At 34.1% G+C, this 25669-nt stretch overlaps 1 protein-coding gene across 1 annotated transcript in view; it reads left to right on the forward strand.

Moving 5' to 3' along the window:
• Positions 1-25669, forward strand: part of FCHO2 (FCH and mu domain containing endocytic adaptor 2) — a 95208-nt gene that overhangs the window by 39979 nt on the left and 29560 nt on the right. Inside the window, exons 9-12 of the mRNA XM_082497907.1 lie at positions 11361-11405; positions 13213-13285; positions 17513-17537; positions 25126-25180. Of these exons, the coding sequence (XP_082354033.1) occupies positions 11361-11405; positions 13213-13285; positions 17513-17537; positions 25126-25180 (198 nt within the window). The remainder of the gene's footprint in view (positions 1-11360; positions 11406-13212; positions 13286-17512; positions 17538-25125; positions 25181-25669) is intronic.

Below are 25669 nucleotides of genomic sequence, written 5' to 3' on the forward strand. Positions count from 1 at the left end.
AGTAAGATGAAGTACTGTTGGGTCCTTTTGAATTTTCTTGCTACAAACAAATAAAAACAGTTGCAGCCTCAGGCAAGTAATTTTTCAGGGCTGTGGGAACAAAGCAATGTCCATTTCAGTAACTTAAGTAGGAAAAAGATATTAATTAGGTGATAGTCATCAGAAAATGCAGTAGAATGCAGCATAGGTGTTTCTATGATAATAACAAAAATTATTAAAGAGCTTTTACACACCTGAGAATAGAAATAACATATTGAGATGTGGTTTATGCTAACAAAACCTGTACTTTAGTTACATGAAGTAGCATAACCTTATATGGAATTAGTATTGAGGAAAAGGTTTGGCGGGTTTAATTTATTTTTCTTTTAAAATAGATAATGTTCTTTGGACAGAATTAACTAGGCCAATAAGTAAATGGTCTTTTCAGACATGAAATTTTCACCAGAAGCGTACTTAGCAAAATTAGAAGGAAGTATATTCTTTTCTTTTTTTCTTTTTTTTTCTAACAGAAGATAAAGCGTACAAGAAATGAAAATTTCTGAAATCTGGAAAGACTTGGAAACCTATTTGTAAACATCTATACATGTAGTTCATTCTTAGTAGACTGCAATGTTAGAGAAGAGCAATGGCTTAAGTCTTGTAACACAAGCTTCTTGAGGAAAAATGTGGTTTTAAACCAGGGAAGCAAAGACAGGAGGCTGAAATCCGACTTAAAAACAAGCCCCAAACCACCTATCTTGTCTAATAGACTACCTTTCTAATAAAAATGAAATAAATCCTAAACTCTGCATATAATAGTCTATCTAGTATTAGTGGTTGCTAAGTTGTGTTGCACAGGGTCCCACTTATCATTAGCTCAGAATTTAATCGATAATAATACTGCAACATGATAATACATTATTCCAGGAGAAACTACCATTGGACAACTTCTGCATTGAATTCACTGTCTGGTCAAGTAGGTCTGTATGTCATACTGTTTCTTGAACACAAATATTTATTCTGACATTTAAAAATGAATTCTCACTTGACTTGTTTTTGACCTTGTGTGTCCATGGTGGTTCTCAGGAAGTGCAGGATCTTTTCTGTTTTGTCTTAATTATCTTTTTATTGTCTTAATTGTTATAGATCACCTGGGTGGCCTTCTGTGTCAGTAATTCCGTTTTACATGACGGGTATTGATTTGTCTGCGTTTTGGCAATGTAAGGTACAGTGGGGTACCCCTTGACCTGTTGCCTGAATAGTATGAGGGTAGGAAAAAGGAAAATGTCTAAGCAGTAGCTAAGAGAGCTAGCTGCACAGACCTAAGCCCAGGTTTAACCATAACAATAAAATTTCAAATTCCTTTCTTTTATTAATAGGGTTTGTAATTTAAATGCTTTATTTAATGTTGAAATGAATTTGTTTTGAAAAGTTTTCTCTATTGATTGCTTTTTTCAGGGGAAAGGGAATATCTAGAAAAACAGTATAAGAAACACTGTTACTGTCATTAAACTTCTTCCTAAGCCTTGGTAATTTAGTTTTAGAGAGTCCCTCTCTGGTTTACTGTCATAGTTGATACAATCCTTCAGATGATTGTGTAGTTCTGTGTCATATTTGATGGCTTGGTTCAAGAAGAACAGACGGGAGTGGAAAATCAGGGTCTTGTTACATGCATTTGTCCCCTTTGCAACCACTGACTTGGATACTATTATGGGTAATATTGGATAATAGTATGCATGTTTTGTGTTTTTAAATGCTGAGACATATTTCAAGGTCAAACCTATACTGTCTTGGGCTCCAAGGAACTCTTTGGGCATAAATGTGGGAAAGAGAGATTTTGTGGTAATCCTTAATAACATGTCTTTCAATGTTATTCCTGTGGTTTCAACTTTCTTCCCCCACAAAGAAGTGTCTTGTACTTGCCATAAGCTGCAGAAAAAGCACACTAGGAAGAATTTCACATTGACTTTCTTTGCTTATTGATGGTGCATGTGTGGCAACTGTCATATACTAATACTTCCCATTTTACAGTTGGGGTGAAGAGGTGGTTAAGCATGTGTACTTTTGTTCTTTCCCCACAAAATGAATCTTCTGTACAAGTAAATAGGAAAACACTTTCAAAGCACAACAAAGCAGAAAAACATTCACATGGGGAGGATTTTGTCTAACTGAAAAAAGATTTTTCTGTCTGAAAAAATCTGGATACTATAAAATGTATTATTCTCTTTTTTCTTTTTGGGAAACAGGTCCCATTAAATGTCTTGAATGTGGGTTTAAGTTCAGAACTTCAGTGAGAAACCATACCCCTCTTGGTTTACAGGGACAATGTGTGACTGTTACAAAGACATGATTCTTTGAAGCAGGCTTTAAAGATGAGGGCTACGTTTGCAATGTCTGGTGTTCCAAAATCTTAGCTGACTCTTCTTTAAGAAGAAAACTACTTGAATGTGTCTGTGTGTTTCTTTCATGACTGCATACTTGCATGGTCTGCCTTCAGCAGGTGAATCACGCACCATACAGTCAGCCAGAGCCATTTGTTACAGATAGTTATATTTATAGACTAGGCTTATGCAGTTCTTCTGCTTCTTTAGTATTTTTCCTCACACACCCATATATCTTTCACAAGACTTTCAACCCAGTTTGATGGAAAATTAGAGGTTTCAAAGACTTTATAAAAATGAAAATTTGTAGAGAAGAAGGACCCAAACTAGTCATGCCATGTAAGGGAAGGGCAGTTGTAATGATGTAAATTACTCATTTGGAGAGTCAGCAGACAGCTGAGCTTGTGTTTGTATGTATGTGAGTACGCTGGCCAGCCACTTAGCCTGTGGATAGTTCGAAACCAGCCACATCACACATCCTATTGTTTATGCAGCCAGAAAGGACATACGGGGTGAAGTTGAAGTATAAAGCAGGAGAAGAGTAGAAGAGGATGAGAAAAGGGGCTGGGAGTGGTGTGGAGAATGGGACTGGGGAACATAGCATTCTGCAGATTGGTGTTTTAGCTGACATTAGTTTTGCTCCTCACAGACCTCATGCTGTCATAAATTGCAGCTGAAATTTGCAGTGTTGTCATACTCAGGTGGTGTGGGCTAGTTGGATCTCTAAATTGGAACGTTGGCTTGGGTCTGTGTTTAATGTAGCTTGTTGAAAGTTCTTGTGATATCTGAGCAATAAAAAATAATTTTCTTTATAACTGAAGACATTTGCCACCTTTTTAGTTTAGAGAAAAAAAAATCTCTCCTTGCTGCAGATAAACATTTTATTTGATAATTATTTTAAAGCTGCTCAGATTATGATCCTTTTCTGCTTTGTTTTTGCTCTGTAAGCCAGATGGAAATACTGCCCCTTGAGAGCAGTGTGCTTGATGTATTCATAGAGCTTGTACCCACAGTACCAGAGGGGTCTGAATATTGTTTCCTTTGATCCAGTGAACTGAGTGCAGGGCTGGAAACCTGGTAACAGAATCAGGGTTAGAATTGATTGCTTTTTTAGTAGATGGTCTCATTGTATGTTAAGTTTTTCATCTATAAAAAGACTTTCCTTGGAAGTGCTACATATGTTGCTACTGGTAATTGTCATTATTTATGCTGCCACTATCAACTCTCTTTTTTCAAAAGGTGTACTGTCACCATGTTATAGTTTTCTTTTTTCAACACTAATTTTTAAAAAAAAGGAGAATTTGGTCAAGTCTTAAGCATCTCTAGAGCTAGGCTGATATATAATCCTGAGGATTTAACAAAGAGTAGTCAGAAATTCAGTGATTCTTGTGGTGGAACTGCGTATTTGTAGAATTAGATTAAAGGAAACAGTTTTACCAGTATTATTTCAATATTTTTCCTCAGATTGGCCTGTTAACAGGCCAGTTGTAAAACACAACTGTCCCTTCTCCTCTTTTTGGAAAAGTAGAGCTAACCAAATCCACAATCCATGGTAGTTTGTTACTAGCATGATAAATTTATCACAAATATGTTATTTACCTCAAAGATGGTTACAGCCATTCATCTTTAGTCTGCATTCCTACAAATAGGATATGCTTTAATTTGGTTTTATTTTAAATTCTTCTTTTAAAGCTACAATAAGAAGTCCTTTTCTGGGGAAAAAATAAAATTCTCCTTATATTTTTATAAAATCACTTTTCTTTTTTGGACAGGCAATAAAACTGAGAAGTTAGTGTTAGAAACAGTAATGTTGAGAAAATATGTTTTGGTTTCCTGGCTTCTAAGTTTGAAAGCTTGAAATTTTCTTTATAAACATGTCACTGGATCAGATGATAGCAAGAAAAAGATTGCTTATATGTTTGTGTACATACAAAATTGACCTTTGTGATGCAGCTTAACATCTAAACACTAAAAGCAGTCATTTGTTTTGACAGCAGAATTAATTGAGGCTAAAACAGTCGAAATTCCACTTGTATCAAGCTGTTCATTAGGAATTGCTGTCTGGCTTTAGTGCTGTCAGAAAAATAACCTGTTCTGCTATGATTAAATAGCAGAATGATGGTCGGTCCACTGAATTTGAGAGAGAGGTTGAATAAACTTTCTACTGCGGAAACAATTCAGAAGTGACACGCTGCAAGGGGGGTCAGAATGTGCATTGATATCCAGCTGAGCTGTCAACTGGCACTGAGCCAGGCACGCAAAGCTTTGCCATTTGAAGCAGCATGTGAAGCATATGCAGTTTAAAAAAAATTGTCCTCCTTTCATGCATGATTTGCACTCAAAGAGACAAACTTTTGTTTTTATCAAAACCAAGAATATGGTTTGTTATTGTATTTGTAACTACAAGTACAGATTTACGTAGTTTTTTTAAAAGCTTTTGCTTGAAACAGATATGTTAATGTTTATATGTGTGCATGCGTGTGTGTAAACTGATTCCTCAGGATGGGGGGAAGGGCAGATTTTATTTTTTTGAGTGTCTGAGTGTTTCCAGTTATTGAAAATTGAATGTAGTTAATAAAAATATATGCTTGGGTGGGATAATGTTTCTTTCACGCATGCCTCCCGTAAACTAGAAAGAATACAGTTTCCAAAAGCAGATGCAAACATAAAGCAATTTTTAGTTGATTTGTTGACTTCTTGATTTGTTTAACTTTTTAGCTCCGCAGGATTTTCCAGTTCATTGATGTACTTACTGGGGGCTCTTTTTCAGGGTATGACATAATATTATGTTTTCCTTCCTAGCAATAGTGGTTGGCTTTTGCACTTGCCTTGTTTGTTTAAGAATCCAAACAGTAAAACTTCCACCCCCCACCCCCCACTGAGGAAAGTGTAAATGATTTTCTTGTTTTGACCTTAGCAAAACATTTTCCCAGTGTCTGCCTCACAGAGGTTTTGGGTAAGAAGTATACACATAGGTTAGGAAACCAATCTCTAGGGTTTTGTGGAGATAGGTTTTGTAACTCTTTTCAAGTCAGTTGTCAACAAACTTGACCGTCTTTAAGATAATTAGTGTCACTTTGTAGATAAATTAAGTAGCAGGTGTAAGGTTGTTATTTATAAACTCTCTTCTGTAGTGCCCCTGTGTACACTCTGAAAATACTGTTCCCATAGACATGGGCTAAATATGTAGTAGATATTGGAATATAATTTACGGTGCAATTACATTTTCTTAATTCATCTTTGAATAAGATCAGTATCTCCTTATTGCTAGCCATCCACTTTGCCTCTTAGTGTCATGAAAGCCCACATATTCACATGCCTCTTGTAATGAGAAAAACTGTACATGTATTTTCTGAACAGTCTAGGAGATACATCCTGAGTTGCAGACGCACTGGTGCTTAATTTATGCCAATATCACTTACTGTAAGTTATTAGATTATTTAAAATTAAAAACTTCCATTTATTCAAGTTACCTTTTGCCTTTTCTGTTCTTGCAAGTCAAAGCTTCCTCATTTTCAAGAGCCTAAGAACTGACCCGGTCCTGATTTACTTGCTTCAGTGTCTTGTCAAATAGCAGCTGTCTGCTTCCATGTGTCTGTAAAACCATTCGGCTTTTCTTCATGTCCGTATCTACCCTCGCTGGTAGAATGCTGTGAGCTGCAGCAGCTTGCCTTAGAAAATGCTTTAGGATGATGCTTGGTGGGAATGTTTACATATAGTTAGAGGAGCTTACTGAATTTTGATGCCTGCACCCTTTGTAGAATACTAAATTCTCATTAGTATCCTGATAGCTTGGTATGTATCCTTAAGTGACTGAAATCCTACTAGATACTCATATCTCTTTCTGTTATAAAGTCTAACCTTCATTTATGCACTGTATTATTTTTTTCTGTTCTGTGTGGGTACAGTAACGGATATTTTCAAGTCTGTGTATAGGTATTTGAGATGCTTAAACTATAGTTACCATTTTATGGATCAATGTACTAACCGGCAGACCAGACTGTAAAAGCGTTATGTTGAGCCTAAAACTACCCGTCCTTAATCCAACAGAACATTAATTCAGAGACTTCTGCAAGAAGATCTCAGCTATAACTTTTTACTTACTCCAATAAGTATCTTAAAATGTATTTTTGATTTTTACAGTGCTGCTTTAGTTCTAATATTTGCATTTATTTTTTGTTCATGTTAATGCTTGAGAATAGGCTTTCTTCTCAGTCCACATTGTTGTCTTGTTATGAGAAAAAGAACAAAGGAAATCTCAATGCTTTGACTGTAGTACAGCAGAATATTATTACTATTGTCATTATTATCATCATTATTGCAGTATGGCAACATCTAGATGGTCCTTTTCAGTGCTGTGGGCTACCATGTGGCAGGGACTCTAGAAACTGCTTCAGGGAATAACTTCAGTTCCCAACATCAGCAATACTTCTTAAATGTGAAACAACTGCTTTTCTTTCTTTGAATGTTGCAACAGACAGTGAATCTGTATACTTGGTTCAGAAATTTTGGCCATTATTACCTTCCAGATTTTGAGCTTGTTGGTGTTAAGCCTTTGTCTGTACTTCAATCATTGGGCACAAGTCTGTTAAAAAAACTTTTCTGCCTCATAGAGAAGAGGTAGTGCATCCACCTTAAAATCTTTATGTAGCTGTTACAGAAGTTATTGTGATACCAGCACATGAATTTGCATGCTTTGACTTGCATCTTTATATTACACCTGTCTGGCATCTCCATTAACACCAGCCCACTGGGAGTTTTTGACTATACCATCAAATGATTAAGGAATCAGGAATCGGAAAGATAGATGTTGATGGTTCAGAGAAGAAAGCTTTTTGAGAGTTTTTTGCAGTGATAATGTGAATGCTTTTGTTTCCATATAAACAAGTACAGCGGTCAGTGCAGGGGAACTTCTTAATAAAGCATCTGAATTCCTTATTGATGCTATTCTCCTATAGCAATGTGTGTGCCTAAAACCTTTCGGCTGGCTAGGAGACTGCAGCTGGTTCTAACAGGGGACAATATGGTCACAGTAAGCACTTCTGGCTGGGCTATAGTATTATTACATCTTTGGGTACAAAGACATCTGCCCACAGAAGACTCCAGCTGTTATGTGGGCTACTAAAAGCTCATCACAGCTATCCTGTTTTCTAAATTGGTTCACCATAGAGCGCCACAGAACATGTCTATTTCTGTAATGTTATTTTGGTTTAAAAATACTACTCCTCAGGCAAAACATGGTACTCTTTATAGCAGGCATATAGGAAACAGAACTGTTGGGAGATCTGAAGTTACAGAACTAAACTCTAAGAAATTAAAAACTGCTACAAATTTCACTCTATTCTACTCAAAAGGGCAAAATGTATGAATTTGCCTTTGCTGCAGGCAAATAATGCAGCATGTGTTATATTGGTGGGGACAGGTTAAATACAAATTTTACAAAACCAGCAAACATCTTTGGGCATTGGAGGAAAGTGCTGAACTTAATTTTGTAATGTTTGTGGATTCGTTAGCAACAGGCACTGGTGTCTTGAACTTCTGAGATTCCAAAGGAGGAAGCCCCCTATAGAAATTTGAGTTAAGTAGGAAAAGTAAGTTAAGATCAAAAGACACTTTTGAATTGTAATTGGTTCCACAATTTGTTATAAGAAAATGCTGTTTTCATGATTGTTATTTATCTTTACTGCAGTAAAGTGGATAGTAGATGCCAGGGTAGGAAAGAGCGTACATGGGTGGAGAAGGGACTCCTATGATAACTGCCCATTTTGGTGATGCATAAAATAAACTAATAGGTATAATTAAGAAGAAAGTGATTTAAAATTTTCAAGGTAACCTCATAGACCTAAGTGAAAAGTGGGACCTGGTTACTGAAGTTTTTTGCTCAGTTCCCATTATTATTTCAGTCAATTCTTCAGTAACTGAGATTTTTTTAGATTGCGTTTTATAGTCTTCCCTATGAGAAAAGAATACATTGTTGCAAGAGTGAAGTGAATTTTTGCAGGGTAAACCAGCTTTTGTTAAATCTAATTAAAAGTGCTAATCTGATCTTCATATTTGTGGGTTTCTATACTAAGCATGAATGTTTGTCTCTTGAAATAAAAAGTTTATCCATCTGTAAAAAAAAAAACACCTTCAAAGGCAAGTGTTAGGTAAGTGTAATGAACAAAATACACGAACAAATGTGTTGTTAGAGAGCATGTTTGCTTTCTGTGTGTGTTAGAAGTGAAAGTTAAAGGTACTGATCCAAAATAAGGATGAGTTTTACCTGAGCCTTGAATATTTATTTTACTCATAAGTCTTAAAAGTCTGGGGATCAGTCTTAGTAACTAGAAAGGGTAAAGAAAAAGATGGTATTCTGAAAAAGCTTGAGTATTGTTTTTCTCTAAAAATATGTTTAAGTCTCTGCTGTTTACAGTTTTTTCCTTCTGTTTTTGTTTTGGGAATGTTAGTGGTTGGTTTGACATTTGGGTTTTTTTGCTGGCCAAATGGGAATATGTATAGAAGCAAGAAACAGAAGTAGTTGAATCCTTAGCAAAGTGATGAAAAATGTATTGTCTGAAGTGTAGTGCTGAAGAAGTAATGGATCTGTTCTTCAGCTTCTATGTTTTATGGTATTTTTCTGAATTTCTTGCTCAATATATTTTGAACAATAGAGTTTAAATTCCTAAAAAAAATGTTTATTAAATCAGTGTGGGGATGTAGACATCTACAGTTCTGTAAATCTGTTTTTCTGGATTTTTTTGCTGGTTTTTGTTTTGTGACATAACCAGATTTGCTGATTTGTGGAGCACACTGACTTTGGTTTACTGTACATTTAGTGGAAAGCAGAAGGAATTGGAAGACCATCTTTAAATGCCCATGTATTTAGTAAAATGAGAGTGCTGTTAGGAATTTATATTTTGTCTTGTTATATTGAGCCATTAGACTTGCATTTGAAATTATTTAATAATTGAAATTTAAAGGGCAGTTAACTGTCTGTCATTTGAGATTGGTCTTTTGATATTTTGCTCTCAAGAGCTTCATTTGGAGGCCAAAGAATTACATTATGATAAATAGGATATTGATGGGTTCTAGTCCCGGGTTCTCATCCTGCTGCTAGTTTTACAAGCACTCAGATATTTTTTTGCTGGCATGGAAAAGACTTGGTCTTAATTACAGTAAACACAAGTCATTATTTTGAGCACATATTTTTTCTTTTTTAAAAAGCATTAGAAGTCTGCAAAATCTCAAAATATATGGTAGATTTTACATACTATGTCTAAAATGATTCTATTTTCTTAACATTGGTAAGTATTGAGTTACATCATCAGCTTGCACTGCAAGAGTTAAATATACATAATGGGGTTTACATTACAAATAGAACCATTTGAGGTACTTAACTTCATGAATCAGATACAAATTAATCCCAATTGTGTAATTTACAATGCTAATTCATGGCTAAATTTTTTTTTATTTTCATTGTGGCATCTGTAATTGCTGTACAGTGATTTGCTATGGTATACTATTTAAAATCAAACCGAAGCTTGTAGTCTCCATGTTTCTTGTATGTGAGATCTGTTTATATCAGCTGTTTATTTTAAGACTAAGAAGTATGACATATTCATTTTGAAAAGAGTACAAGTGAAAATCCTGGAAAAAGGTTTCAAGTACAGCCTTTATTTCATGTGGAAACACCCTGGAAATTGCACAGTTCTTGGTTTAATGGTGGCTGTTCACGAATAATCACAACTTCATAATAAAGATAAATAAATCAGAGCACTTACTGGCAGACGTGTTTAGGGGCAGGAGTGGAAGTAATTTCTGTGTTTGAGGTTTCCACAATTGCTTTACTTCCAGTTGGTTTTAATTGTAATTTTCAAGATTTTAAAGTCACTTGAAGTAATGCGAGCAGGTAGGGAGTAGTTTTAGGATTTTGGCTGCCTACAAGTACAGAATTGGAAACAGGTGGTTTTCCCCTCTATCTTATCTGTAAGGTGCCTTGTGTGTGCTCCCTCAAAATGATTACAGAAAGATAAGTAATAACCCTTGTTTCACAGTGGTAGCATGCTAAACTTTGTTTTTTCTTTTGTGGATACAGTGTCAAGCTACTGCTTCAAACAGGGGCCAGAGGGCTCATTCTTAGTACGGGCTGAAAGTAAGGGTGTCTGCCTGCGTGTACTCTCTGTTTTCTTTGCAGTTCCACAAGTGCTGGTGTGGTTCTGCCATTCCCTAAACAAGATCTTACAGAAAATCACTGTTTTTTCTGCATGTTTGCTCCCTTAAAATGGCTCATTGTGGGGTTAAATAAATTCTAGGTCTGGCTGGATTGAAGGAATGAGGGTTAGGACTTCATTTTGCAATTACAATTGTCTTTTACCTTGTGTCAACTGTAATGGAAAGCCATAATAATGAATTTATTTAGATACAGCACTTAGCTAGTGTTCTCTGCTTTTTTTGTCCTGTTTAGTTTCAATCATTTTTATAAAAGTTTTTTTTGTCTTCTTTATTGCTATGTTTAAGATTCTACATGCCATTTTTAACTGTCTAGGTTATTGGCTGTGAAGAGGAAACAGAAGAACTAACAATACAGAGTTAGCAAAAGTGTGAATCTCAAAGTTCGGGCTACAGTTGAGCATTGTTTCCTGTTTGATTTTTCTTTATGTAGCGCTTGTTCATTAAAAGAAGATAAATTGAAAACTTTAAACTGATACTATGTTATAGATGCAATTTTGAATGAGGACAATGATTAGAGACATTTCGTGTGGTTGTAATAATGTAGGTGATTGAATTGTATTTGGACAGCATGCACTAATATTTTAATTTTTCAATATGAAGGAGTGAAAATAGTTAATGATTTGCTGTACATGTATGATTTTGCAATCTATTTGACCATTGGCAATTGTGCTTTTCAGTTACCGCCTAAATTTATAATTAGATTACCTAGTATTTTCAGGAAATATTAATAGTCGTTAAAATACCTTAGATTAAATTTGACCTAATCTTTATTGTCATTTCTTTAAGGCCCTATTGAATTTGAAGAATGTAACACATCCAGTGCAGTTGAAGGTGAGTTGTTGTAGCATGGTTATTTATGTAGGAATGCTGTGGATAAGGACCTGAAACTGTGGAGTGAAGGGTATTCAGTATGTGAATCTGTATAACTTTAAAGTACTCCAGTAGACTAAAAAGCAGTTTTCCTTTTGAGAGACAAAATTCAACAAAAGTGAGGCCTATAATACTTCATAAGCCTACAGCAGAAAGGTCAAAGAATTTTAGTGTTTCTTATAAATATATTTTGGCTACGACCCTGCTTTTGCAGAGGTTTGGATTTGGTTCACTTACAACTGTGTTGTAACTCAATTTACAAGTGTCAAAACATGGCACGGGCTCTTTCCATTGTTACCACATTAGTTACACCAAGTCTAATGCAGTGTTATGGTCGCAAAGCCTTTCTTTGTTGGCATAGCTTATTTTGCTTAGGGGATTGTTTTAAGTGGTTAAGAACTGCTTTATTTGCATAAGCTATGTATTTACTTTTGGGACAGAGGAGTTGACAGTATAGCTATAGAAGCCGACAACTTTTAAGTTGCCAAGACTGCAGCTGAGAATTAAAATCTTTTTTGAGCAAAGCAGAGAGGATCCGTGTTCACAAACTATTCTCATACTCCATTCGTCATTGTTTAGGGCTGTATAAAGCACAGAAAGAAAATAAACCCCACTTCAGCATTTAAAAATAATTTTGGAGCAAATTATGACTCTATTAAAATATAAGATATGGCTGAGTTTACAGCTACCTGATTTGAGAAGTTTTGAGTTACTTGACCCTGAGAATTTCTAAAAGTGGAGAGATTCCTTATGTGTGGTGTAGCATATTTCTCTAAAAGGGAATATAATGATTTTTTTTTTAATGATGTGCTGAATTGTCAGCTGTTAAATTTTGGAAACCAAATTATTTCCACCATTTTGCTCAAAAGCATGCTGTCAGTAGTATCATACATCAAAACAAAATTGTAGGCTAGTTGAGTCAGATGCTTGCACTTAGTCATTTTGTTTGGCAGTCTACTTTGCTTCAGCAAAAACTGGGGAGAGAAGCAGATGTGACAGTAAGTTTAATGGAATATTTAAATGTATTTTAGTACATTAAACAGGTATGAAAGCAAACTTTTTTTTCTGTACTATAGCTGTATGCATCTGATGCTAAAAACAGAGAAGAAAAAAACAGAGGGGTGTCATGGTTCTGGACTTGGTGAGAGCCAGCCTTATGCCTGGCTACAGCACTTGGAAATCATGAACTCAGCATCATCTGGAAAGCCAAGAGATGTTCTCTTTCTTTTGCATGACCAAGATCCTACTTCTTAGGAGAGACAGGGGCTTGTAGCTACCAGGAACATGCAGGGAAATAACAACAGGTTGTTGAACTGCAGTAGCTGGGAGAGGCAGGGTTCAGTTTCTGATCCAAGTGCATTGGCTATTCAGGGTCAGTTAGAGCAATAGCTTCTGTTGAGTTTCTGTGAGCGGAGTCCGTTTCCTCAAAACTGGCAGTGCACCCTTTTTCTATTAAAAAAAAAAAAAAGTGGCAGTCTGCATATCCAACTTGGAGAGTTGGATATACAATGCAAATCAGTTGTATAAGGACTTATGTTTCTAATGTGTTGAAGCATTAATTAATGTAATTTTTTGATTGGTATGTTACTTAATAACAATTTGGAATAATGTTCCCTTAGTTTGGCTCCATACCTATCTTCACTGTTAGATTTTTGTATCACTTGTGGCAGCATTTAAAATGTGTTGACATTGGTCTGCACCCATGTTTGACATTGCTAAATACATTCTTATCTCTTTGATCTTTAAATGAAAAGTATTTGTTCCATAGGGATAAAACCACGGAAGAGGAAGCCTTTTGGTTTATCAGGAATAATGAAGAAAGAAAAAGATACTGAATCTGTGTAAGTGTATTTCCACCTTGAAGCCTTGTCTTGTATGAAAACTAGTAAAAGTATGGGGATAAACATTAGCTGATGTTTAACAAAAAAATGGGTTTATGACAGAAGTTTAGAGACATGCTATGAATATGAAAACATCACAGCTTTTTAAGATTTTTGTAACTAAGGATTTTAAGGAAATAGCATAAATGTATAAATGCATGTCTACTCATGTTTCATTCTTTCCTGTGCATAGGTAGGTAGTTCTCCCTTGTTCTACATTTGACCGTTGTAGATAATGTGATTCTCATGTGTGCTCCTAATGAAATAATAGCTCTGTACATGGAAAAAGTACTGTATGCCTGTGTTTGCAGAATTAAAGCTTCAGTTATTCTTTTAATAGAAGAACTTTTGTGTACAGTACTGAAGGGCAGAAAAATCTTTAAATGTTTTTTTGGTACATCATGTGCACACTCATTTCTGAAAGACTGTTATTGGAACTCATAACTGATGTCCCAGCTATACTCTTTGCCATATTCATTCCATGTCCTCTGTCTCCCGGAAGTTCAAACTCTCCAGAAAGTGAGTTTGTAGAAAAGTTCTTAGATGGATTGGTTGCAGTCTATGCATTAGTAGTTATGGACACTATATTCCAGTGTATTTTATTCATAATTTCTAGTAGTGTTTTCTCATTAGAAGTATTTGATTTAACAGAAAATAGCTTACAATTTGACAAACTTAGCAATATAGTAATATTCTCAGAGGCAACATCTACATACATACTTTTTAAAATTATTTTTAAAAAATATTTTACCAGCCTTAGTTTTTAATATAATGCAGAAAAATAATTGACCTAAGAACTGCAAATGCTAATTATTTGCATATATGAAGTGCCTTATAGCTATTTTTCTTTTGGTGTTTAATTTTAATTGTGATACACTTCTAAACCATGCTTTTTCTCCTCTCTGTCATGATGCCTTTAGGGCCCCAAAGTGTTAGTTTTTAAAAGTCATTCCTCTATACGTCTGTTCTTTCTGTGATTTAGTCTTTCTCCTGGCCTCACTTCTGTACTTTATTAAACTGGAGTAAATGGTGAGAGAAGTGTTGTATATAGCATGATTTTGGTCAGCAGTAATCTGAGAATACTGTTTTATTACAAAGAATATTTTTTTCTGATCAACATTTAGTTTAAAATAATTAAATTAGAATGTTGTAAATATTTGATTATATTTGTGTTTTAAACAGCTTTAGTGCCCTTTTTAAAAATAATCCATTCTTTCTGGAAAGTTATTTACTACACTTTTTTTTGTGATGCAAAAATGTTGTCATATCAAATAGCAGCAAAAAAGTATGTTCGATCATTTGCCTTTTGTGTCTTGCATTTACTTAATTGCAAATTACTGATTTTGATAGTGATGTTGTATGATTGAATTCTGTAGCTGTCAGCTTTTATTGTCCAGCAAAATAATTATTTTGCAACCACATTGCTTATTACTCAAGCTAATCTCATGTCATGTATGTTATAAGCCTCCTTGCAATCCCGGCACCTCCTTCCATTCATTCTTTGGCAGCTGATGAAATGTAATCTGGCCCCAGCAAAGATTTAGGGCACTTAATAGTAGTTTTATGGAGCAAATAAAGGCCTGGAAGCTCCAAATTAACTCTTCCTGGATGTATGACTCAATGTATCCTTACTCAGAGATCATGTTTTGCATTGACCTGTAACAGAAAGAAAATTTTCTTAGGTGCTGAGGGCTGAAAACTGGCTTCTACGCTATGTGAAACACATTCTACCGTTGTATGCTCATCCATTGTGGTATCTGAATACTTTTCTCAAAGTTGCTTTCCCCCATTTTATTTATTGTTGAAAGATAATAAAGGTGTCTCTTTCTAGAAAAAAAAAATAATTCATGACACAATCAGGTCATCAGAAAATATAAATCAGCTCAGCTACTCTGAAATAGGAAAACAATTTGCCTTCATTTCAACAAGTTGGACTGAAAGTTGATTTTTATTATTTTGTTTCTATATTTCCACGCAATACAGAAATGAATAGATTCTGAGGTCAGAAAGAAAGAAGTATGACAGAGTGACATTGACCTCCTATGTAACATATGCCATAGGCTTTTAGAGAGATTCTTGCATTAATCCATAACTTCTAAGTGAACTAGAACATCACAAATAAATTACAGAGAATTAATTATGTGCTTAAGTAAAATACTCTACTAGTTATTTATGATCTCTTTAAAAAATGTTATTGCTAGTTTAAATTTTGTTTGGTTACATCTTCAGTTGATGATCCAGTTGTAGGCTGTACATGATAAAACTCTTTATCATCAGAAACTTCTCTGCATCAAGTCCTTTCTTAATCTCCTGTTAAATTAGACTGTAAACTTGTTTAATTTGTGAAGGGCAGGCTTTCCACATCTAGAAATACTCTAGTGGTTTGTAGGCTTTTCAGTTTAACAATACAGTTTTTAAACCTAAACTGGATGTTGTGTCTAGTAATACTTTTACACAGGGAAATACCATACACAATGTATTCTATTACATATTACTGTACAGGTTAGTCAAGGATTTCACTTCTTTTTCTAGCCACGGCTTTGCATGATTTGGTTGCTTTAGTTTTTATCTACAATCCTTAAATTCCCTTACAGAATTTGCTGAAATGTTACATTATACTAGAAGCATGACCTAATTCTTTAACCTAAAAAGAAATAATCATGCATCTAGTGATGTAAAAGCACATCTGTCTAAAACCTGATGTCTTCATTTTTCAAGTACTTCACCAGCATTTGCAAACTATTGAGTTTTCCTTTGTATCTCGAGAACGGATCCTGGGAGGTGCTGTTGGAGCTCCTCTGACTGATACTAGATCTGCTGTTACTTTTTGAGATCTATTAGCTCACTAATTTTGAAAATCTTCATTATGGGCTGTATTACTTTCATTGTAGTTTGCCTCACGTCTTTCACATTTCTTAAGTTTTATGGACTTCAGGCTGTCTTGTTTGAGTACAGTCACTTTTTAAAACCACGTGTCAGAAAGTCTATTTGTTATATCTTTTGTGAGAAGCCTAATTAATACATTGTCTCTTCAACCTGTTAAAATAACTTTTTTAATAGCTCTTTGTATTGCTATGAATTCAGGTTAGCCAGCAGAGGGAGATAAGACTAAGTCAATTAGAAACTTGGTCACATATGTTTTTCTTTTGTGTGTGGCCTTTCAGAGGAGACGGGATCCTTCATCTCACTGTCAATTCCTTGACAGGCTGTACTGAATTTCATACTTATGCTTCCATGTTAGCAAGTTTTCATACCTGTTTTTAAAGACACTGTACTTTTTACATTTTTAAACCATTTAGCCTTTCAGAGAATATGATTTAGATTGCAATAAATTTGATTTTTTTCCTCTTTTTTCTGTAAGTGCATGCTTAGTATGTTCAGTTTGGCTATATATTTGTCAGGGTGCAAATTAGAGAGGACTTGTACGCTACCCAAGTATTCCCACTTTCTGTAAATGTAATTGCTTCTGCTTTTTGCAGACATCAGAGAGAATCAGTGTCATTCATTTTTTTAAATAGTATTGCTTAAATCAAAGTTGTAGTGGAAAAAAAAACCACTTGTGAATAATGTGATAGCAATCACTGCCTTTCTGCTGACGACTTTTTTTTTTTTTAAATACTTTTTAGGAGGTATTTTTTCCAACATCTTTTAGTGCTTGACTGCAACCATGCTTGACAAATGCAAACTAAAAGTGAAATTCCGAAAGAGGGATGCTCTGAATTCCTCTGATAGTCTTAATTTCTTTCTGAACTGGTTATTATCCAAAATGTTTTGCAATTGCATGAGGACTATTTCATTAGGATTGGTGACTCCTACTTATTGTGCACATCAGCCACAGAGACCTGACTCTTAAAAGCATATTCATCCAGAACACAGCATGGTACTCATGGCTTCCCTTGATTTTTTTCTCATTTTTTTATTTTTTCACTATGATGCAAGTTTGCCTTTTCATCATTTCTTTTGAATTTTTCTTCTGTGGTGTTTTGAACATAAACTTTAAGCTTTTATTTAACTTTCATTCAGTTGAATGTGGATTATTTCTAACAAAAATTTTAACAGAGTCTGTGGCAAAAGGGTCAAATGCAGTGTTTCAAATTAATTTAAAATATTAAAGGAAGTACCAAAACTGTATGAGTAAAATAATTTGTGCATTTTATAATTATGTATTTTCTTTATTTTTTTTAATAGGGAGTGTCCAGATGCAGACTCAGTTGTAAGTAGACTTATTTCCAAAACAGCTTCATATGATAATATTGTCAAGCACTACGATCTGATGAAACTTATATACAGTCCCTGCAATACATTATTTATCTGGTAGAGGATTTAGTATTTTGATAACATAGTTGAAGTGTTCCTTTGCTCAGTACATAATCTTTAGCAGTATATGCAAATATGTGTCAGTAATACATTTATATTTCCTAACAATTTTAGATTTTAAAGAAGGTGTTTTTACTGCAAGTATTTGCTACTGTATTTTTCAAGTTAATGTTTTAAATTGCTTGTCTAATGGATTCTAAGTAAGAAAAAGGTTCAGTTTATTGTGGATCCAACTTTGCATCGTCATATTTCTCTGCTTATACTGTTTCCTTTAAGAAATCATTCTAATAGCAATTGGGTTCTGCTTTATCACTGTCCATAGAGTGTAGGAATATACTTTTTAAAATATGTCTTTAAATGCTGTATCTCTAGATGTACTTTATTAATACCATTTTTTTTGCATTGCTGTCAGTTTGATCTGTGTTAACTCTTACAGTTTCATTTATTAAATTCAAATATGTGACATTTGCAAATTAAATTAGTAAGTTAATGCTTTTTTATTTCCTTAATTGAGCCTTTTCTTTTTATTTAAACATGTATGTTTTCTTGAATTGTATGTCACAGATATTGCAGCTTCCTATAGCTATAGTAGGGAATAATCTACAGAATAATTTGAGAGATTTTCTGTAAACTCATTAGTTTTTCAGTTCATTTATTTAGATACCAATTATGTTACACAATTTAAGTATCCAAGATTACCTATTTTGTGGATTTTCTTCTTTGCATTTAATATCTGGGAGTTTTAGTACCTAATATTAAAACTTCTTTTGAGAAACTTGGTTTAAAAAATCCAGTAGAACCATTCTTCTAAATAAGGAAAAGTAAGTTTTGCCCCATAATAGAACCGTATGTGTAAGAACAGCCTTGTAAGCATCATCAAGACAGTTATTTTATCCTGTGCAAAGTCACTTGTTTAGACCAAATTTCCTTTCTTGGGTATATTTCAAGTAAAGTAACTTTAGAATTATCCCTATAATTATCAGGCTTTTCATAGAAATAATATCTTTTGACAGTTCAGGTTGAATCAATGAAATGAAGCTCAACTGAATTTGACTTGCAATTTTTATTTTCTTCTTTGCTTATTTTGGTCTCTAATTATTTTTTAAAATAATTAGTTCCAAAAATTCAACTGCAAAGGTGTCTATCATTCTTTCTGGCTGCATGAGGCACACCATGTGATCACTTAAGTGAGTTGTTCTGTCTACATGTAATTTATATTTGGTTAAAAAAAAAAGACCTAACTTTCATAGTGTCTAACAACAAAACTGATACTTTCATTGCATTTTCGTTTTTTATGCCCAACATTTTATGACTACATTTGGAATTTTAAATTTTGTCTCTTGTTTCTTCTTGCTTTTTACAAGCAACAATATTATGCTGAATGGTAGAATGCTTTAATAGCGGAAACCATTACTGTCATTCTCGTGAAAAATGATGCAGCATACCATAGATAAGATTTGTTTCAGTCCTTACAAACAAGCACCCCAAAGTGCCTATACATTTTAAGGTTGATGGCCTCTTCTGGAAGGTCCCATTTCAAATGTTTTTCATTTTTCTTGTCTTTTACTTTAAGGTTTCTTTTCTGTTTAATTTTTCAAACTTATATATAAATATATATATTATATATATACATATATATAAATATAAATATATAAATAGTTATAGCTACCTATATTGCTATCTCTGTGAGGATTTCTTTTGTATGGATCTTTGCAATAAATTACATATATCAAGAAATTTAAATTGGAAAAGTATTATTGCAAAAAAAAAAATTAAAATTGAAAGCAATTATCATTTGTGTTGATTACTAGAAAATACTGAGGACCGGCCCTCACAAAATTCAACTTACTTAAGGTGTCCCAGTAATTATTTTCGTCAGATTTGGTCACTCACAGAAAATCTCTGTCTGGCTTTTATATTATTAACGTGATCTTTTTTAAAAAGGTGGCTTTTGTTTATTTGTCAAGAATCTTAATTGTGTGAAAGGAATGTAAGAGATAACCACTCTACAATTATTTATAACTATAAGCATTGAGGTAAATATATTGAAATTTTAGAAGTTAAGGAACTGGTAAGAATTGACTTCAATACTTTGTTTACCAGTTCGACATGATATTGTACATCTCTGAACACACAGAGTGTAGTCAATACCGTTAATCCCTTCTCACTTGTCCAAAACGTGTAGTGCATTGTGTTCGAACTTGTATTCTCTGTTTCCAGAAAACAAAACAGTGAGTTGATCCTAAAACATGGCTTCACTTCAATAAGCAGTCTCTGTTTAAACATAGATGACGTTATGTCATGAGATTTAAAATTCCTGTGTTGTTATATGTCAGTCTACACAGGTAACTTCCATTAAGCTAAGCCTTGATAATTAAGAAAAGTAGAAAGTTATATGTGTGTACACTTAGAAAGAGATAGCAACTGAAGTCTGGCTCTGTATGTGTTTATTACCTAGAAAGGTTTTCTAAAGGCAAAACTTATTGTCTTGCTTGCAATAGGTTTGACATGTCTCCAGGGTTGATCTATAGGAAGACACAAGCTGTAGTAGTAATTTTTCTTTTGGGGAAGCATTTACAAGGTTCCACTTGTGTCCAGTAAGATCTGAATTTGGATTGCAACTCTTCCCTTGGTTGGGATACTTGCAGATCTCCTTCTTCTACTTGACTGCCTATTTTCATGAAGACTGTAGTAATGTAATTATCTTTGAGTCCTCTGTTCTGTCTGTCAAATCCATTTGAAATTGTCCAGTAAGTTCAAAAGTAATTAAGAAGGGAGCCACAGATGCACAGAACATAATGCTGAAACTTTTTTTCATAGGAAAATGGAATGCAAAGAAATATATCAAGGCATCCAAAACTTTTCATTAACCTCTTTACATATCAGGGTAGCACAATTACAGTGTATAGAATTATACACCATTTTTATTGCTGGGTGCTGATTGAATTTGGAACCATCTAACTCTAATGAGTGGAACACAAGTGTAACCCTATGTTTAGTGAAATTCAAATGTTTTTCTTTATTTGCATTTTGTAATGTTTAGTTCTGGCATATTTTGAATAGCTGCTATTGATAGAGGATACGAGGATTTTTAGTCATAGCACAAGACGAGGGTACTTTGAATACCTGTTTTTTTTTCCTTTCTGCATCTCTGGCAATGGAAGAAACTGACTGGCTACTCTGTTTCCACATCTTTTGGGTTAATAGACATCCTAAGGAGAGGGCTACTCTGTTTCCACATCTTTTGGGTTAATAGACATCCTAAGGAGAGGAGGCTGATAATATCTAATAACTCCTTCTTAACCTAAGGGTATAACTGAGCCAAATTTACATCTCAAATATGTCAAAAGTAGAGAAGCTCTTTTTTCTCTTATTCTCGGCTATGAGCTCCAACTGCTTACTTTCGAGTTCACTTCGGTCCTCATCTGTATTACAGGACATGAGTCCAGTTCAGTAAAATGGGAAAAAGTTCATCTGGCAGAAAAAGAAACAGTGAGCTGTTCAGCTGTGCTGTATCTTGAAGCACACCCTGAGAAAAACTTGATAAGGAGCTCTCATAACCACTATAGATATCCCAGGAGAAGAGAAAATAGACAGAAATCAAACTGAAGTGAAAGTTCTTTGCTTTTTGACCGATGACCACCTGTAAGCAGTGCTAATGTTGCTGAGGAAGGGCCACATGAAGGAGCTAGACTGCAGTGCTCCATGTGTTCCTCTCTTGTCCTTTGTATGTAGCCCAGAGGAACTAATGACATGGTAATGGTGTGGCTTCTTCCATCATGTTTGGATGACAATGGGACAGAGCAGGGAAACTGAGACAAAGTGTTCATCAAAACTCAAAAAAAACCAAGTTTTGGCAATAGAATGCTTAATTCTCATGCTTTTTGTATAGGCAGTTTTACTTCGATATTTGTTACATCTTTATGTTTTATTTCCTTAAAAAGTTATTCACCCCAGAAAGTTTGTACTAATGCAAAGACAGAGTTATAAGCCTTAAATTTTTAATGTATATTTAAAACTATAGAATACCTTAATTAGTAATGCATTGTATTGCATCTGCAAACACAGGGAAGACTGTGGGTTTTGTAGCTGTATGTTTAATTGCTTAACAGAACCTCTGAGAATGTGAAACCTTCTTCCAAGGAACTCCTGTCTTTCCAGTTACTTCCGCAGAGTTCCATTCACATGCGTATTCAGCTTATTTTTGCTGCAAAGACTACAGATAACTTCTTTGGGTAGGGGGATAGATCAGACCTACATCCCCATCATATTAATAACTACTTCTTACAGAAACCCAAAGTTTGCAAAGATCTTCCTCTGTGTTGAAGTTCAAAAATGACACAGGTATGCATGAAGGTTTTAGTTTTTTCCTCTGATCAGCATGGTAGGCAAATCAGGTTTTGTCTGTATTGTGTGACTGATACTTAAAAGACACACTGTTTTCCACAACATAACATATAGTTCTGTAGCTGTAGCAGTGTGGAAAAGGGAGTAAGAATTAGTCAAGTAAATGTAAATGCCTTCATTAACATCAGATTCATGAATATGCATCTCTCAACATGCTGTATCCTCTACCACTGTTACAGAATTCAGATTAGTAAATAAAATTCTGATGTTTCAGAAAGTAGAATTGTTCACCTGTTCAACCTATGAAAATATTGAAAACAATATTTTGAAATTACTACTTAACTTACAAGTAAGATTTTGAGGTACCATTTTGCTTGTATTTGACACAATTTGTCTTTGTCAATACAAAAGTACATTAGGTATCTAGTCCACCCTTTTCTTCTATTGGTTTACGCAAAAATATAAACTCAGTATCTCATTAATGAAAGCAGAAGGTGTTTTAAGAATGATCATAAATTCATACAAGATCAATCTGAATCATTGACAAAGCTGGAAATACAAAGTAGATGATTTCTGACTCTATACACCGTGTAGAGTCAGATGTTTTAAATTACATGTATTTAAATTTTAGAAATAGGAAACAAAGAAGTACAAATTAAGTTTTCTGCAGTGTTAGAAAAAAGTGGTAATGTAGGACTGCTGAAAAAGAAGCAAGGATTTTTTCAGTTTCTGTGTTCAGAACTTAAGCTGTAAAGCATTCATCTCTATTATGTATTCATTAACTTTGACTTTGTATCTGAAGTTATGAATACACACTACATGGTAAAGTGCCATTGCTGAGGAATACATGATTCAAATATCTTTGCAAGATCAGAAATAATTAACATGAAAATATTAAGAAAGAAATTTAATACTTTAAGAACTTTAAGATTTTAGTGCTTTCTTAGACTTTGCTTTATCCTAGAGATTATTCAGTAAATTAAAAAATATGCAATGAAAATAACTTGTGCAAACTAAGTTCTTTCACAATTTTATATCACAATAGTCAGATTTCCCAGGTATGTTGTGCATGCTTTACGTGCCTAGTAATAATATCCTTTACATATATGGCCCATGTGGAAAAAAAACTAAATGTTGCATTTTTAAAGATTTTTCTTGGTTTTCAATTCATCTTAACCATGAATGATCCTGATCTATTCAAAATCAGCTAGTATAACAACTAAAATAATTTCAGAATTCAGAAGTTGTAGTATTGTAGGAAAATGTACCTACCCTCTAGCTATATGTTTTTGTTCTGTTTACTTTGATGTCAAGTTTCATTAGTGTTTTTTGGTATATAAACAAGGTCAGCCTGAGGTCAAGCGTAGCTAAGAACACTGATTTGAGCAAGTAGAGCTAAGGTACTGGACCGTGTGATCCTACTCTTATTACTTTTTTTTTCCGTATAGTTCTTTTTCTTCCCTTTTTTTTTTTTTTTTAATCAAATACTGGTGAAGCCCAGATCTTACAAGTATTTCAAGAAATTGCATTTATACGTTACATATTTTAAGATTTGAGCTTAAAGATTATTTTTTGGCCTTAGTTTGATGTGCTGTTTAATTGGGTACAGTATTATATCTGCTATACAGGATTGTATTTCTTACTCTTTTTAGCAGAAAGTTTGATCTATGTTTAAATTCATTCCATTTAATTCAGATTTGCTAGATTTAGAGAGCTGTACAGAAGAGAATCTTTCTCAGTAAAATATCAGACAACCCATTTGTGATATCTATAAAAGGAATAGATGAACAACTGCATTTTTATGTTTGTCTTTCTCTGTAATTCAAAACCTATTCAAAGTGAATATCTCTTTAAATTTGGCTTCAAATTTTGGGTGAAGTCAAGTGGTTCCTTGCTAGTCCACTTGAAGTCTCCAGTGTGAGTCATTTTGTTGTATCTTGTGACTTATAATGGCAAGGTGTATTTTGGCCATACTGTATATATCTCTATTAGTCAAACTGCCTTCCAGTACTTACTTTCTGGTAGAATAAATTGATTGGTACACTGGAATAAATCACTTTTGAATATGAATCTTCTCATTTTTATAAGACATTTATAACTGGTGAAATCACTACATTTTGAAGGCATTGGTTGTGGTTTTTCATAATGAACTTACTGAGGCATCTAAGCAAAGCGGTTCACATAGACTAACTACGCATACAAAGTCAAGAGTGGGCTCTTCTGAATGATGGAAGTATCTGCGTATCCAAGTTTATCCCTTTACATATAATGTACAGGAGTGTGGCTTTTTGCACATTTTTAAAATTTAGATTATTATGTTAGGGATGTTTCTCTCTCCCTCAAAGCTTTTTTATGAAACTAAGTGCTTAGCTAAGCATTCTGAATGATTTTAACATAATTCTCTTCAATTTATATTTCATTACCTGCAAGAACTGAAAAACAGAACAAGTCTGAAGTTCCCAGATGCTTATTAGCTTTGAAAATCCAGTATGGTGCTGGAGATGTATAAAGGAAAAATTTGGAACCCAATTTTGAGCACTTGTATTTAAGTTTTATCCATGCCTTTTAATTAATGTGAATATACTTTGCTAAAGCAACAGTTCCAGCTTGCTGTCATTTCAAGAAGGGAGAGGAAGTTGCAACCTGTGTAACCTGGAATGCTTTTCCTCACACATTAATGTTTTGACTATGACTTAAGAAGGGTTTTGCTTGAGTGCCATCAGAGCCTCCCGTGACTTAGCTGAGAGAATTAGAAGTAGAAATTAGGAAAATATTTGGGTCTGAGGGAATTGTAGGTTTATTTAACACTCAATAGTAAAGCTAAAATGCTTCTGTTGGTTTCTGACCTTTTTGATAGAGTACCAGTAAAAGTAGATGCATTCAAATTTGCCAGTTTTCATAGGAAATTTGGAGGTTGTTTTGTTGTATTCTGTTCCTGAGGTATCTTATCACACTAGTTCTGAACTACAGATCATAACCTGAGCTAATTGTAATAATTAATGGTGAATAACAATGACTTTCATGAGCTGTCATAATCAGATTTTAATTTTTCAATCATATAAAATTCAGTCTGATGTAAGAACAATACGGGGGTATAGTTATTAGTTAATATCATGATTTCTGTTGGTTTTTTTTAGAACATTCCTGATGTAGATGATGAAGGATACAGCATTAAACCAGAAACAACGCGGGATATCCTTTTCACTATTATCGTGCCAAGTTATTTGATGTTATTACAATTCTTTGGAGAGAGGAAGTACTGATCTAAGTGTTAATTAAAGGAAGAAGAATGACATTCATGCTTATGTTGCAACCCTATATTCTTATATTTATAGCTTTTGCAAAATGTGCATAGTTTTGTCTATCTTAGATTTTGTGTTTGTGCAAATGGTAAAGATTATAACTTATGTCTTGGGAACTTTAAGAGGATTGGTTTTGTCTGACAGTAAAAAAACAATATAAAAGAAGAAAAGCCTGAACAAAAGCTTTAAGATCTTTCTCCTTGTAAAGATCTCAGAGAACCTGTAAAGTAAAGTTTGTAAACTTTTTTTAAGCGTACGGAGTTGTTATCTGTTCTATACCTGCACCCTCCCACTTTTTTATAACACCATTAAAAAGATTGGGAGGTCCAGCAGTCTAGAAATTTAATTTCTGTTATGTAATGAAGTCATTACACCACAT

Source organism: Vanellus vanellus (genome assembly GCF_965231255.1).
Source record: "Vanellus vanellus genome assembly, chromosome: Z".
Taxonomy (NCBI): domain Eukaryota; kingdom Metazoa; phylum Chordata; class Aves; order Charadriiformes; family Charadriidae; genus Vanellus; species Vanellus vanellus.